This window comes from Peromyscus leucopus, chromosome 19, assembly GCF_004664715.2.
Source record: "Peromyscus leucopus breed LL Stock chromosome 19, UCI_PerLeu_2.1, whole genome shotgun sequence".
Classification (NCBI taxonomy): Eukaryota; Metazoa; Chordata; class Mammalia; order Rodentia; family Cricetidae; genus Peromyscus; species Peromyscus leucopus.
This window is the reverse complement of record NC_051079.1, coordinates 15,090,080-15,102,159: the sequence shown is the minus strand read 5'-3', so window position 1 is coordinate 15,102,159 and position 12,080 is coordinate 15,090,080. Positions and strand designations below refer to the sequence as shown.

The following is a 12,080-nucleotide window of genomic DNA, read 5'->3' as shown; positions in this document are numbered from 1 at the left end:
AGATTCCCAAAAGGATAATATGTTAGTGATTTAGTGCCACATATGAGCACAATAGCTTTATGATGTGGGATGTCCTTCTGAATGCTGTGAATATGTGTTGCTTCTGTTAGTTGATAAATAAAGCTGTTTTGGCATGTGGCAGAGCAGAATGTAGCTACGTGGGAAATCCAAGCAGAGATACAGGGAGAAGAAGGGCGGGGTCGAAAGAAACGCCATCCAGCAGCCCAAAGAGCAAGATGCCAGCAGACTGGTAATGCCACAGCCACATAGCAATACATAGATTAATAGAAATGGGTTAATTTAAGTAGTAAGAGCTAGTTAGTAATAAGCCTGAGCCATCGGCCAAACATTTGTATTAAGTCTCTGAATGATTATTTGGATACAGCTATGGGAACTGGCGGACAGGACAGAGAAAAGCTTCCATTTACAGCTTTTTCAATGTTAAAAATTGTGGGGGGCAGGGGAGGTTTCCATTGACCAGCCTCACAAGCTAGTCTTCCTGTAATAACCACCTTTGGTTTGAGCTTTGTTAACTAATTTTCTGTGTTGTCCACCCACCCCTGCTTCTGTACTGTCTGTCTCCATCCTTGAATGTCTCCCTTTGTTGCTGGCTTCAAATGTGCTCTTGCCTAATTCTTTAGTTTATATAATAAACTTAACTTTTTTGATATCCTTCTCTAGCTAAAGATTATCTTCTTCCTCTGGGTCTTATAGACTGTGTTGGCATTTCTTGTATCCCAAAGCTTTCCATAGTTGGTTGTTTGTTGGGGGTAGGGGACAGGTTGTGGCCACAGTTCTTGTCATGTAAATTACATCTTTCTGACTTGTATCTCCCAGTTATTAGCAAATCACATTTCTGAGCCCACAAACTAAAACTGTTAGTATTTTTTCAGAGTTCTTCATTGCAAGTGATAGAATCTAGTCTAGCTAGATTAAAGCTAGAATTACAGTTTATCCAAGGATCAACTAAGGGACATGTCCTACAAAATCATTGGGAGAAGTGAAGTGAGCAATTTATTGCAAAAAGGAGATACTGAATAGGAAATACCTATTAGTATAATGAAGCTGGGGGGAAAAGAAATTATATTACTCTTGCTACTGCTAACACCACTACAGTGACTCCTTGCAATCAAAATACCTCAAATTATGTTTCTGAGAAAACCAAGTTTCTCTATTTGCATGCTGCCTCACCTATTCATTACTTGTCCAGATTTTATGAGCATGGTTTCTATATAGGAATTGACTTCACCTGAGGGACTTTAATTTCATTGGACTCTGAAAATTGCAGTCATTAGCTGGCCAGTCTTTAACAGGAATGCAAGTCTGGAAGGAACAGAAGTAGGTCTCCACTGAGCCTGTATGTAGATATTGCCATATCATTCCCCAAGGTCCAGATCAACTGGGCATTATTTTTGACATCTTTGATGTCTTCAGTCTTCATAGACCTCCTGCCTCTAACTACTATGGTACTCAGGATCATTTTTTCCAAGTTTAAAATAATTATGCATTATCCTGAAGCTTTCATGATTTTTAACATTTGTCTTGAGTATCTAACAAGCATTGTTTCCTCAGTGTTTTTTACCTAAAGTTTTAGTACCTAATAGTTACAATTTTCCCAAGATGAGACCATAGCAGATCCTCATTAAATCTTGAATCATTGATTGTTGAATTAAAATTTTTATTTCTTCCAAGAACTATGTTCCGCCTATCGCTGGTCTACCCCAAATACACAGTGATTTGAAACAAATCAATAACTGTTCTTCTAGGTCTAAGGGTAACTGAGTTTAACTAGGATACTTCTCATTTGGGGTCTCTCAAGTGTTCACAGTTAAATGGAGACTATAATTACCTCATGGCATCTGTACTCACATGACTGCTGACCCCCAATATTCTTCATGGCTTCCGTTTCCAGAAGACTAACTTGGGTTTATTGTGTGGTAGCTTCAGATTCAAAGAAAGGAAAAGGCAAGCTTTTTGTCAACTTAAAGTTTAAGTCCCAAACTGGCATAGTGTGTCCTTATTGATTTTACTGGTTGAAACAGATACAAAACAACCCCAAATTCAAGGAGGTGGAAATGACTACCTTGCAAAGGAGAAATGGTATTAGCATGCAAAGAAGGAAGGAACTGATACTACCCAACTTTAGAGTGACCACAGAGAGTTGAAACAGTGGGTAATAGTATGTGTCCTCTTGTAACCTTAGACACCAAACTACCCCATTTGTATAGTCAACAAGCATCACTATACAGCTACCACTGAAGGAATAGACAGCATCTTCCATCCCAATGTCCAGGGATGTAGAATGACTTGCCCGTGTTTTCTGACTTTAGCACCATGTTTTCAGTGTCTTAGGACATTGAACAAAAGTAAAAAAAATATGTGATTATATAGTAATTTTTAGTGTTTAAAAACGCTTTAATTTTTGCCTCCTCTGCCAAAGAAAGTAGTAATATTTTGTCTTACTGAAGTGAGAGGAAAGTGAAGAGTCAGCTCTGTTCATGTAACTACTTACCACATAAAAACTAGAATTGGTAGAGCCTGAATTCTCAGTTCCTACATCGATTTGTTGCTGCATTTCAAGATTTGAGTTTTCTTACAACTTGAAGAAATTTTTATGATTCATGGAGAGGGCCCTGGCATAATCATAGGATCAGTCATCTACATAAACTTGTATTAGAGAATGCCATATTCCTAGAGATTTTAAAACTCATTTCTGGGTCTGGAGAAATGGTTCAGTGGATTAACTCTTGCAGTGCAAGCCTGAGGACCAGAGCTCAGGTCCACAGAATGGACATAAATGTCAGATGGGCATGGCAGCCCACCTCTAATTCCAGCATTTGGAAGGTGGAGATAGGATCCTTGGAGCAAGCTGGTTAACTAGACTAGCCCATGTTAGTGGGCTCTGGGTTCAACTGAGAGACTTTGCTTCAGTGAATAAGGTGGGAAGTGATCAAGGAAAACTAAAGTCTACACACATGCATACCATACACACATATATGTGCAAATCAAAAACTCATTTTACTACATTTTTGTTGATAGTATGCTTTGTTATTTGTTAGATCACATATTAAAAAACAGTATATAGCTCAAAATGTCATGTCATTAAATATGAACATATAGCATTTAATTTATATAGTCTGGAATATGGTGGTATCAGGAAAATTGGAGATCACTGCAAGGTAAAGTAATCTAAAGTGGTTTTGTGGTGGAGGTAGAACTTGAAATATATGTAAACAGAAGCATGGACACACTTGTGTGTGTGTATCAGAAAGGGGCTACAACATAACTGAATATGAGTACAAATTTAGTTTTGAGGGGATTAGAGACATAGAGGCAATGAGAAAACTGATACTGGAGCAAAGGATTTGGAGTATGAAAGAAGAAAAAAATCAGACAAAAATATATGAAAGCCTCTGTTTTGCCAACCAAACATGCTGAACAAGATTGGATTGGAAACAAAGCTAAGTATGAGCCAGATTTATAGTATGCTGAGGACAGATCAGAACAAGAAGAGGGTTTGTGGGTGTGATTTTTTTTTTTTAATCATGGCTTACAGTAACCATGCATATAGGGTGACAGCAGTAAGAATAATACATGCAGTATCACAGAAAGTGGGTAGACTTTTCATTCATTTACTAGGGCTGCCCTAAAAACTACCACAGACTGAGGGGCTTAGATGGCAATTTACTCTCTGAGAATTCTAGAAGCCTACAGTCTGAAATTAAGGATGTTAACAGGGCATTGTGAAACCCATAAGGGATAAACTATTTCTTTTGATCTTTCTGGTAGTTGACTGGCAGTGATTTTGTTGTTTTATGGATGAGGATTTATATCCTCTACATATCAAAACTCTACATAGCAGGCTTTACCCACTGTGCCATCTCCCCAACACCAACTTTGCATTTGTTTGTTTATATATTTAGACATTGTTCTGTTATGCAGCCTAGGCTTGCCTGGAACTCACTAATACAGTGTAGCCTTCACTTCTGGTAGACCCAGCTTCCTCAGTCTGGCAAGTATAAGTACTTCAATAGAGGTTGGTACCACCATGCCTTAGCTTAGCCTCACTTTTAAATCCTGAGGTCCATCAAGCACAATGATATGTTCAGAAGATGGATTTTCTTTAGAAGAAAGTTAGAAATCAAGTCTTTTTTTTTTTTTTTTTTTTTTTTTTGAGACAGGGTCTTTCTATGTAGTCTTGGCTGTCCTGGAACTTACTATGTAGACCATATTGGCCTCAATCTCCCAGATACCTGCCTGCTTGCCTGCCTCTGATTCCTGAGTGCCGGGTTAAAGTCATGTGCCATCATGCCTGGATAAGTCTTGTTTTTTATAGAAATTTGAAGAGGTGCTATTCCTTATTCCTTTTAACTGTAAGTGTGGGCATTTACCAAGAAATCCAGTGTGAAATCACTGAAGGTTTAGAATCACTGTACTTTGTTCAGCTAGATAAATGTAGAGGGTAGAGGCAATTTGGTGGTCTTCCTTTGAGGTATGCTGTGTCCTACAAGGTTATGGTACTGGGCCCTTGAGGGATCAGCTAGTCCTTTGCTTTGCTCACAGGGTGTATAAATGCTCATCAGAAGGATTAGATAGCCATAGAGCAGTTATCAACCCTTAACCTACCTAAAGTACAGAATGTGTGAGCCAGCCAACTTTGTACTATATTTTTTTCTTCTTCCAGAATCTTCTCCAGGTGTAACAGAAGTGAGCATAATAGAAAAGCTGCCTGCTGAACGTCATATGATTTCTTCGTGGGAACAAGTAAGTGTTTCTGTGTAGAATCTTCATCTCCCAACAAAGAAAGGTCAATTTAAATACCCCTGGAAAGGAATGATTAGAGCAAGAAACATATTCTTATGTTAGGCCACAACTGCCTTTTATTCCATTCCACTTTCCCAGCAAAGTATCTTCTCTGACCATGATAATCCTATGAAAGCAGTAGATGTTCAAGTTGTATTTATACACAACAAAACTACAAGTCCAGCTGTGGAAGAAAAAGATGCCCATTAGTATTCATCATGCTAAACAGAAAATGGTTAAGTGTTGCAGGAAACCCTAACCAGATCTGTAGGTGATGCTTCCCAGTTTTCCTCTGGTAGTTTATCAGACTTAAATGCTTTTCATTAACAGAACTTTTTTTCATGGTTCATATATAGCGATAGAATCTGCCTCTGAATTTTCACAGCATCTCAGGGCCAGGAGAGCTACATTATTATTAGACACCTTGGGAACATTGCCTAGTTACAGAGTCCCTGACAGTTCTTGGGTTAGACTCCAGTGTAGTGTGCTAATGATAGAACTATGGCTCACAGAGACCCAACAATTTGGCAAAATACCACTTATCTTTTCAACCTCACTTAGATTATGTCCATAGATTCTGAGTTTTCTTACAGATAAATCCTTCATACACTCCTGTGAATATATTGTAAGCATTACTACATAACAATTGACAATCCCCTTCATGCTACGGGCCGCAGGAGTATATTATAAGAACTCAGCTGGTTATGGCAAAGCCACTACCTGAAAGAATTAAGGAATTCCTTCAGAGGAAGCCAAATTCCAAGGAACTTTTGGTGTTATTTGGCTTATTATATATCAGCTGTCTTCTGTTATGAAAATCCTGTGTGCCTTCATAGCTTTCACAATTGATTTTTTCCTAAGAATTGCTAACAGTGCGAACTGATCACTATTTGTACATACGCGTTTGAGGTATATGGAGAACAACCTCAGGAAAGACTTCCTTCCCTCAGGCCCATCTGTTTCTCTCCTTTTAACACTGGAATCAGATATCTCCCCTAGCCACATTCAAGGACTAACAGAAATAACAGTCCAGACCACCACAAGCTAGCCTCCTGATTTAAGGTAAATTCCACAAGGAGACATCGCCTAGGTCAGGTGGACCTTAAGTAATAGCTTTGCACAGTTTAGCTTGGACCCTCCTTTCTTACAACCTTACTAACTTTATAGACCCATAACTTCTTACCTAACCAGTCCTAGGAATGTAGATTGAGCACATAAATTTCCTTTTTGACATACTAACTGATATTAGCTCTCAGCTGACCTCCTCCCTTAACCACTCATTTTCAGGTTGTAAAAGAAAGCCTGAAATCACTGCCTGAGGAAACTCTTACCTGTCCTTATGACCTTGCAGGAATTCCGGCCTGGTGACCTGGCTGGAGGGGAGGATTGTGATTGTTTGGGTATGTAACTGTAAAGCTAGAGACTAAAAACTTGAATTAAAGCAAGTGGACTAAAGAACTCCATGTACTTAGATTCTTTTCCCAAAAATAATCCTCGCTGTTCATAGTTTCTCTTCTGAGCCCCTAGGAAGTATAATGTTAAGACTGGTCCTTTTAATAGTATACAAGACCTTGAGCCCTTCAACTCTTACTCTTCTGGTTAATGCTTCATTTTCCCCTCTGCAGTTCATTGACAGCTTTGTTATAGGGTCTTGTTCATCTCCTTAACATCTAAATAGAACAAAGCAATATACCTTCAGCATATTTCCCTTCTAGGTGTTTAGTCCTCTGTCCTTTGCATGTAGAAAACGTGTCTAAGTTAGGGTTCAGGAAGTATTTTCTGTTAAAGGAACAAGTAATAGTTTAGGCTCTATAGCATCTTTGTCACATCAACTCATTTTTCCTATGGGGACATTGAAATCAGCCATCAATATATAAGTGCAGGACTGATTAAATAATTTTTCATATTAAAAAAGTGATATGACAGGTGTAAAGGGTCTGTGTGCTACAGTTTACCCAGCCCTGGTCTAAATGATTGTCCCTGTTTGCACCTTCCACTTATCCTCTAGCTGTCTACAGCCTGTCTTCCTCGCCTGCCATTCCTTAGCACCACTCTGTCACCTCGTTTCCTTGTCTGTTTTTAGTATCAGGCTAATATTGGCTTTGTAAATGAATTTGGAAGGGTTGCCTCTTTTCAATACATTGAAATAGTTTGAAAAGAAGTAATAATTTTCCTTAAGTATATGGTAAGGTCTCTGGTAAAGCCATACAGTCCTGGGTTTTCTTTATTGGGAGATTTTATTACTGCTCTATTCTTACTCATTATTGGTCTATTCAGACTTTCTGTATCCTCCTGGTTCTAATTTTTTGTTTGGTTATAAATTTCCCCTAGCAATTCTGGTTTATTCTTGCTTTTCTTGCTCCTTTGTTGTATTATTAGGGTATGTATTTGGAGTCTTTTCTGTGTGTGTGTAGGCACTGACTGGTATAAACATCTCTCTTAGTACTGCTTTTGCTATACTTTGTAGGTTTTGTTATTAATATGTTTAAATTTTTCTGTTATCCTTTGTGGCGGTTTGAAAGAAAATGCCCCCCAAAGGGAGTGATGCTATTAGGAGGTGGGGCCTTGTTGGAGGAAGTGTGTCACTGTGGAGGCGGGCTTTGAGGTCTCATATATGCTCAAGATACTGCCCAGTGTCTCAGAACACTTCCTCTTGCCTGTGAGTCAAGATGTAAGAGTTCCTAGTTCCTTCTCCAGCAGCACCTTGTCTGCCTGCATGTCGCTATGCTTCCCATCATGACGATAATGGACTAAACCTCTGAACTGTAAGTGAGCCACCATGATTAAATGTTTCCTTTTATAAGGGTTGCTGTGGTCATGATGTCTCTTCACAGCAATAGAAACTCTTAACTAAGACAACTTGTTTTAAGAAATGTTTACATTTCTCCTTGATTTCTTCATTGATTCAGTTTTCTCTGAAGAGAATGTTGTTTAACTGACATATTTGTGTTTTCTTAAGTCCTTCTTACTGATTCCCAGTTTTATTCCATTGTGGTCTATGGGGGACCCGCTCCCACTTTTTTTCCCCAGGATACTCTAGAAGTGAGGGATAAAGATTTAGATAGAAATACAGAGGGGAGAGAGATGGATAGAAACATAGGATAACCTCAGGAGGGCCTGGATCTTTATCCACCGGCTCCTTCTGTCTCTTCTAAAGAGCTTTTTAAAGGAATGCCAAGGGATGGAGCAAAGAATTCCCACCCCCTCAACACAGCCAAGTACAGACCTTTCCAAACACCTAATAACTACACACGTGGTCAATTCATCCCCTTATGCATCCCCGCTGGGTAAAGCAAGCTCAGATCTCACTAGGAAACCTCTCTGGGCTTCCACAGTGGTCAGAATTTTTTTTGAATTTCATGAGACTATGTTATAGATTATCATAATTTTCTTATAGAATGTTCCATGTGTTAAAAAGAAGAGTATTATTCTGCAGCTTTTGGTTGAAATGGACTGTGTGTGTTATGTCCATAAAGTCTGAAGAATAGCTTAATTTTTTGTTGATTTTTATGAATGATTTGTCCACTAATAAAAGTTATCTGTTGATAAAATTGCTTCAGTACCTGACTGTTGCTAGTTTAGAGTCTGTTAGTCTATTAGAGCAAATGTCTTGTCTTTATTAAATATTTGGGTATATATATTGTGGTAGTTGAATGTAATTCACCCCCATAATCCCAAAGGGAGTGGCCCTGTTAGGAGGTATGGCATTGTTGAAGTAGATGTGGCCTTGTTGGAGGAAGTATGTCACTGTGGGGGCGGGCTTTGTGGTGTCTTTTGCTTAAGCTTTTCTGAGTGTCACATTCAACTTCCTGGTCCAGCTGTAAGCCAGCGCCATGTCTGCCTGCATACTGCCATGTTCACCACCATGATGATAATGGACTGAACCTCTGAACTGTAAGCTACCACCTAAATTAAATGTTTTCCTTTGTAAGACTTGCTGTGGTTTTAGTGTCTCTTCACAGCAATGGAAACCATAACTTAGATAAATATATACACACATACACACACACAGACACACATACACACACATACTTGTCTTGGGAAGATTTAATAATTCTTAATATTTAAAGACTCTGTGCAATATTCTTTGTTGGCATTTTTTTTTTCAGAACCCTGAGGATATCCAATTTTCTCTTCATTTGTATGATTTCAGAAGAAGATTGTTGTTAGACTCTTCTGGTTTTATTTTAGTTTGAAGTAGAAAAAAAAATGAAGTCTGTCTTATAGTTTTGGAGGTTTCAATGAATCATGGCAGGAAGAGTATGGCAAAGCAGAGTAGCTTGTATCATGGTGGCCAGGAAACAAAAAGAGCATTGCCTATGCTGGGCTTTCTCCCTTCCTGCTTTGTATTCCACCAGGACCTCACATTATGAGATACTGCCCACCCCCACATTTAGGATGGGTCTCCTGCCTCAGTTAATCCTGTCTAGAAATACTCTGACATACATACTCCAATGTATGCTTTACTAATCTAGGTGCTTCTCTAGTCCATTAAAAATGACCATGTTTCCATTCTTAAATTTTTTTATACTTTTGATAGTTTGCTTATACCATATTATTCACTTTTCTTGTTGGAATGAATTAGGACAGTGGTTCTCAACCTGTGAATCTCAACCCCTTTGGCAAACCTTTGGCAAAAATACTTATATTACAATTCATAGCAGTAGCAAAATTACAGTTATGAAGTAGCAATGAAATAATTTTATAGTTGGGGGTCACCACAACATGAGGAATTGTATTAAAGCGTCACAGCATTAGGAAGGTTGAAAACTACTGCATTAGAGCCTTTGAACTTCCTAGACTGGGATATCAGACTCCCTACCAAGACTTTGAACTTCCTAGACTGGGATATCAGTGTCTCTACCAAGACTTGAACTTCCTAAACTGGAGTATCAGTATCTATACCAAGGCTTTGAACTTCCTAGACTGGAGTATTAATATCTATACCAAGCTTTTGCATTTATTTCCACTTGCCAATTACTTTCAGCAATTGCTTCCTTGCATACATTTTCTCTGCTTCTCCCTGCTTCTGAATACGTGTAATGCAATAGTTTGCCGTCTTGATGGTGATCTATAAATTTTAAAGACTCTTCATTCTTTTTAATTTTGCTTGGGATTATTTCAAAGATACATATTCAAGTTTGGAAATCTTCCTTCTGCTTGATCTGTTCTGCTGGTGAGACTCTTACTGTGTCATTTAGCTCTTTATCTTCAGAATTCCTATTTGCTGCTTTCTTATAATTTTCATTTCTTTGTTCATTGTAGTCAGAAAGTTTCTCTAGTCCCGCCCGGCCCCACAGTCCCTCAGCCACTTATAAAATAATCATTCAAAGGCTTATATTAATTACCAAATGTATGGCCTATGGCAGGCTTCTTGCTAACTAGATCTTACAACTTAACCCATTTCTATGAATCTATAAATTGCTACATGGCCATCTTGCTGCTCCTTTGGCAGCTGGCATCTCTTCTGCCTCTGCCTTTCTTCTTTCTCTGTCTTGGATTTCCCACCTACCTCTAAGCTACCTTGCCATAGGCCAGAATAGCTTTATTTATAGCCAATGGGAGCAACACATATTCACAGCTTACAGAAAGACATCCCACAGCAGTTCATTCATATCTTTCATCTTATAAATTTTCCTTTAAAACCATGCATTTGACTTCCTTCTTAAGCAGTGCATTGCTTTGCTTTGCTTTGGGATCTACCTCTTTGGAGGTATTTTGCTTTGCTTTGTGTCATGCTTCATATGTCAGGTGTTTTTAGTTTTGTTTTGGGTTTTTTGGTGGGTTTTTTGTTTTGTTTTGTCTTGCATCAGGTAAGTCAGTTTGCACTAATTTTTGTAGAATGGCTTTTATTATTATTATTATTATTATTATTATTATTATTATTTTACAGCACCATTCAGTTCCACATAATAGCCACAGATTCCCTGTTCTCCCCCTCTCGCCCCCCCTCCCCTTCCCCCCCAGCTCACCCCCCATTCCCACCTCCTCCAGATCAAGGTCTCCCCTGAGGACCGGGATCGACCTGATAGACTCAGTCCAGGCAGGTCCAGTCCCCCCCTCCCAGACCGAGCCAAACGTCCCTGCATAAGTCCCAGGATTCAAACAGCCAACTCATGCAACGAGCCCAGAACCCAGCACCACCGCACAGCTGCCTCCCAAACAGATCAAGCCAAATGACTGTCTCACCCATTTAGAGGGCCTGGTCCTAGAATGGCTTTTATAATAAAAGATTTTATAGCATCTGTCCTAGAATGTTGGCTAAATATATTACATTAAGTTTGGCAACATGTTGGCCCTTCAGTGTTCATATGATTTCTTCAGCAGTAATCAAAGTTGGTGATATCTAGAGGTAATTCCCTGGCCTCTGCTGCAGTAGTTGCCAAATTCTCACAACACCTCAGATGCAGGTCTTTCATTACAGCTCTAGACATAGTGCACCAAGCTAGGTGTGGGGTAACTGTCAATTTTTTTAGGTCACATGGTGGGGTACTATCCCAGCATACCCAGCAGTGGAATACATTGTTAGTATCTGAGAGATTCTTGCAAGCTAGGACATCCAATGGGCTCAGGCCAATGACTTCCAGTGTTCAAGAGCTGAAGAGGTATCCTCTGTAGGTTATGTGGGGCCAACTTCTCCAGACAGGCTTCCCAGCTGTTTCCCAGGAATAAGAGTGGATGACCAGGGTGTTCCCTTTATGTCTTAAGGCATCAACAGGCAAAGCTTCTGAGAATGGGGGGTTCAGCTGCTTCTTATCTGTTGAAAGATAACTGTGGCTTTTCCCTGGGCTTCACAGAGCCAAGCCACTCGAAGAATGTAGCTCAGCTGCTCCCTACCATCAACCCTGAATTCCCAGATGAGTGGAACCACCTGTCTACTTCCCAAGGCCTTTGTGGATTGAGCTTCTCAGGGTGGCTGCCAAGCTATTTTGGGAGCTGAGAGTCAACAAAGTCTCCTAAGCTGTTGGAACAGCTGTCTAGATATTTCACAGTACCCTTGGTGGGAAAAGTCCCATGATATTGCTATTCAACAGGAGCCTGGATGAGTGAGAGTAGAATTTGTGCAGTACTCTTTCTCTGGGTATTGCTGTGGTGTGGTGGCATATGCTGATCAAGGAACTCCCCAAACTGAGCTTAGGAACTAAACTTAGCAGCAGATACCTTAGGTATCTGGGGTGTGAATAGGGTTTACCATGAGCCTCTTCTTATTACTCGGTCCCTATCAAATCAGTCTGTTCAGGTTGATCTAGAGATGGAACAGTAGCTATGTTCTTAGT

The 12,080-nt window shown here is 39.5% G+C and overlaps 1 protein-coding gene across 1 annotated transcript in view; it reads left to right on the top strand.

Annotated features, from left to right (window-relative positions):
* Positions 1 to 12,080, top strand: part of Tpgs2 (tubulin polyglutamylase complex subunit 2) — a 57,900-nt gene that overhangs the window by 18,303 nt on the left and 27,517 nt on the right. Inside the window, exon 2 of the mRNA XM_028867155.2 lies at positions 4,685 to 4,764. Within this exon, the coding sequence (XP_028722988.1) occupies positions 4,685 to 4,764 (80 nt within the window). The remainder of the gene's footprint in view (positions 1 to 4,684; positions 4,765 to 12,080) is intronic.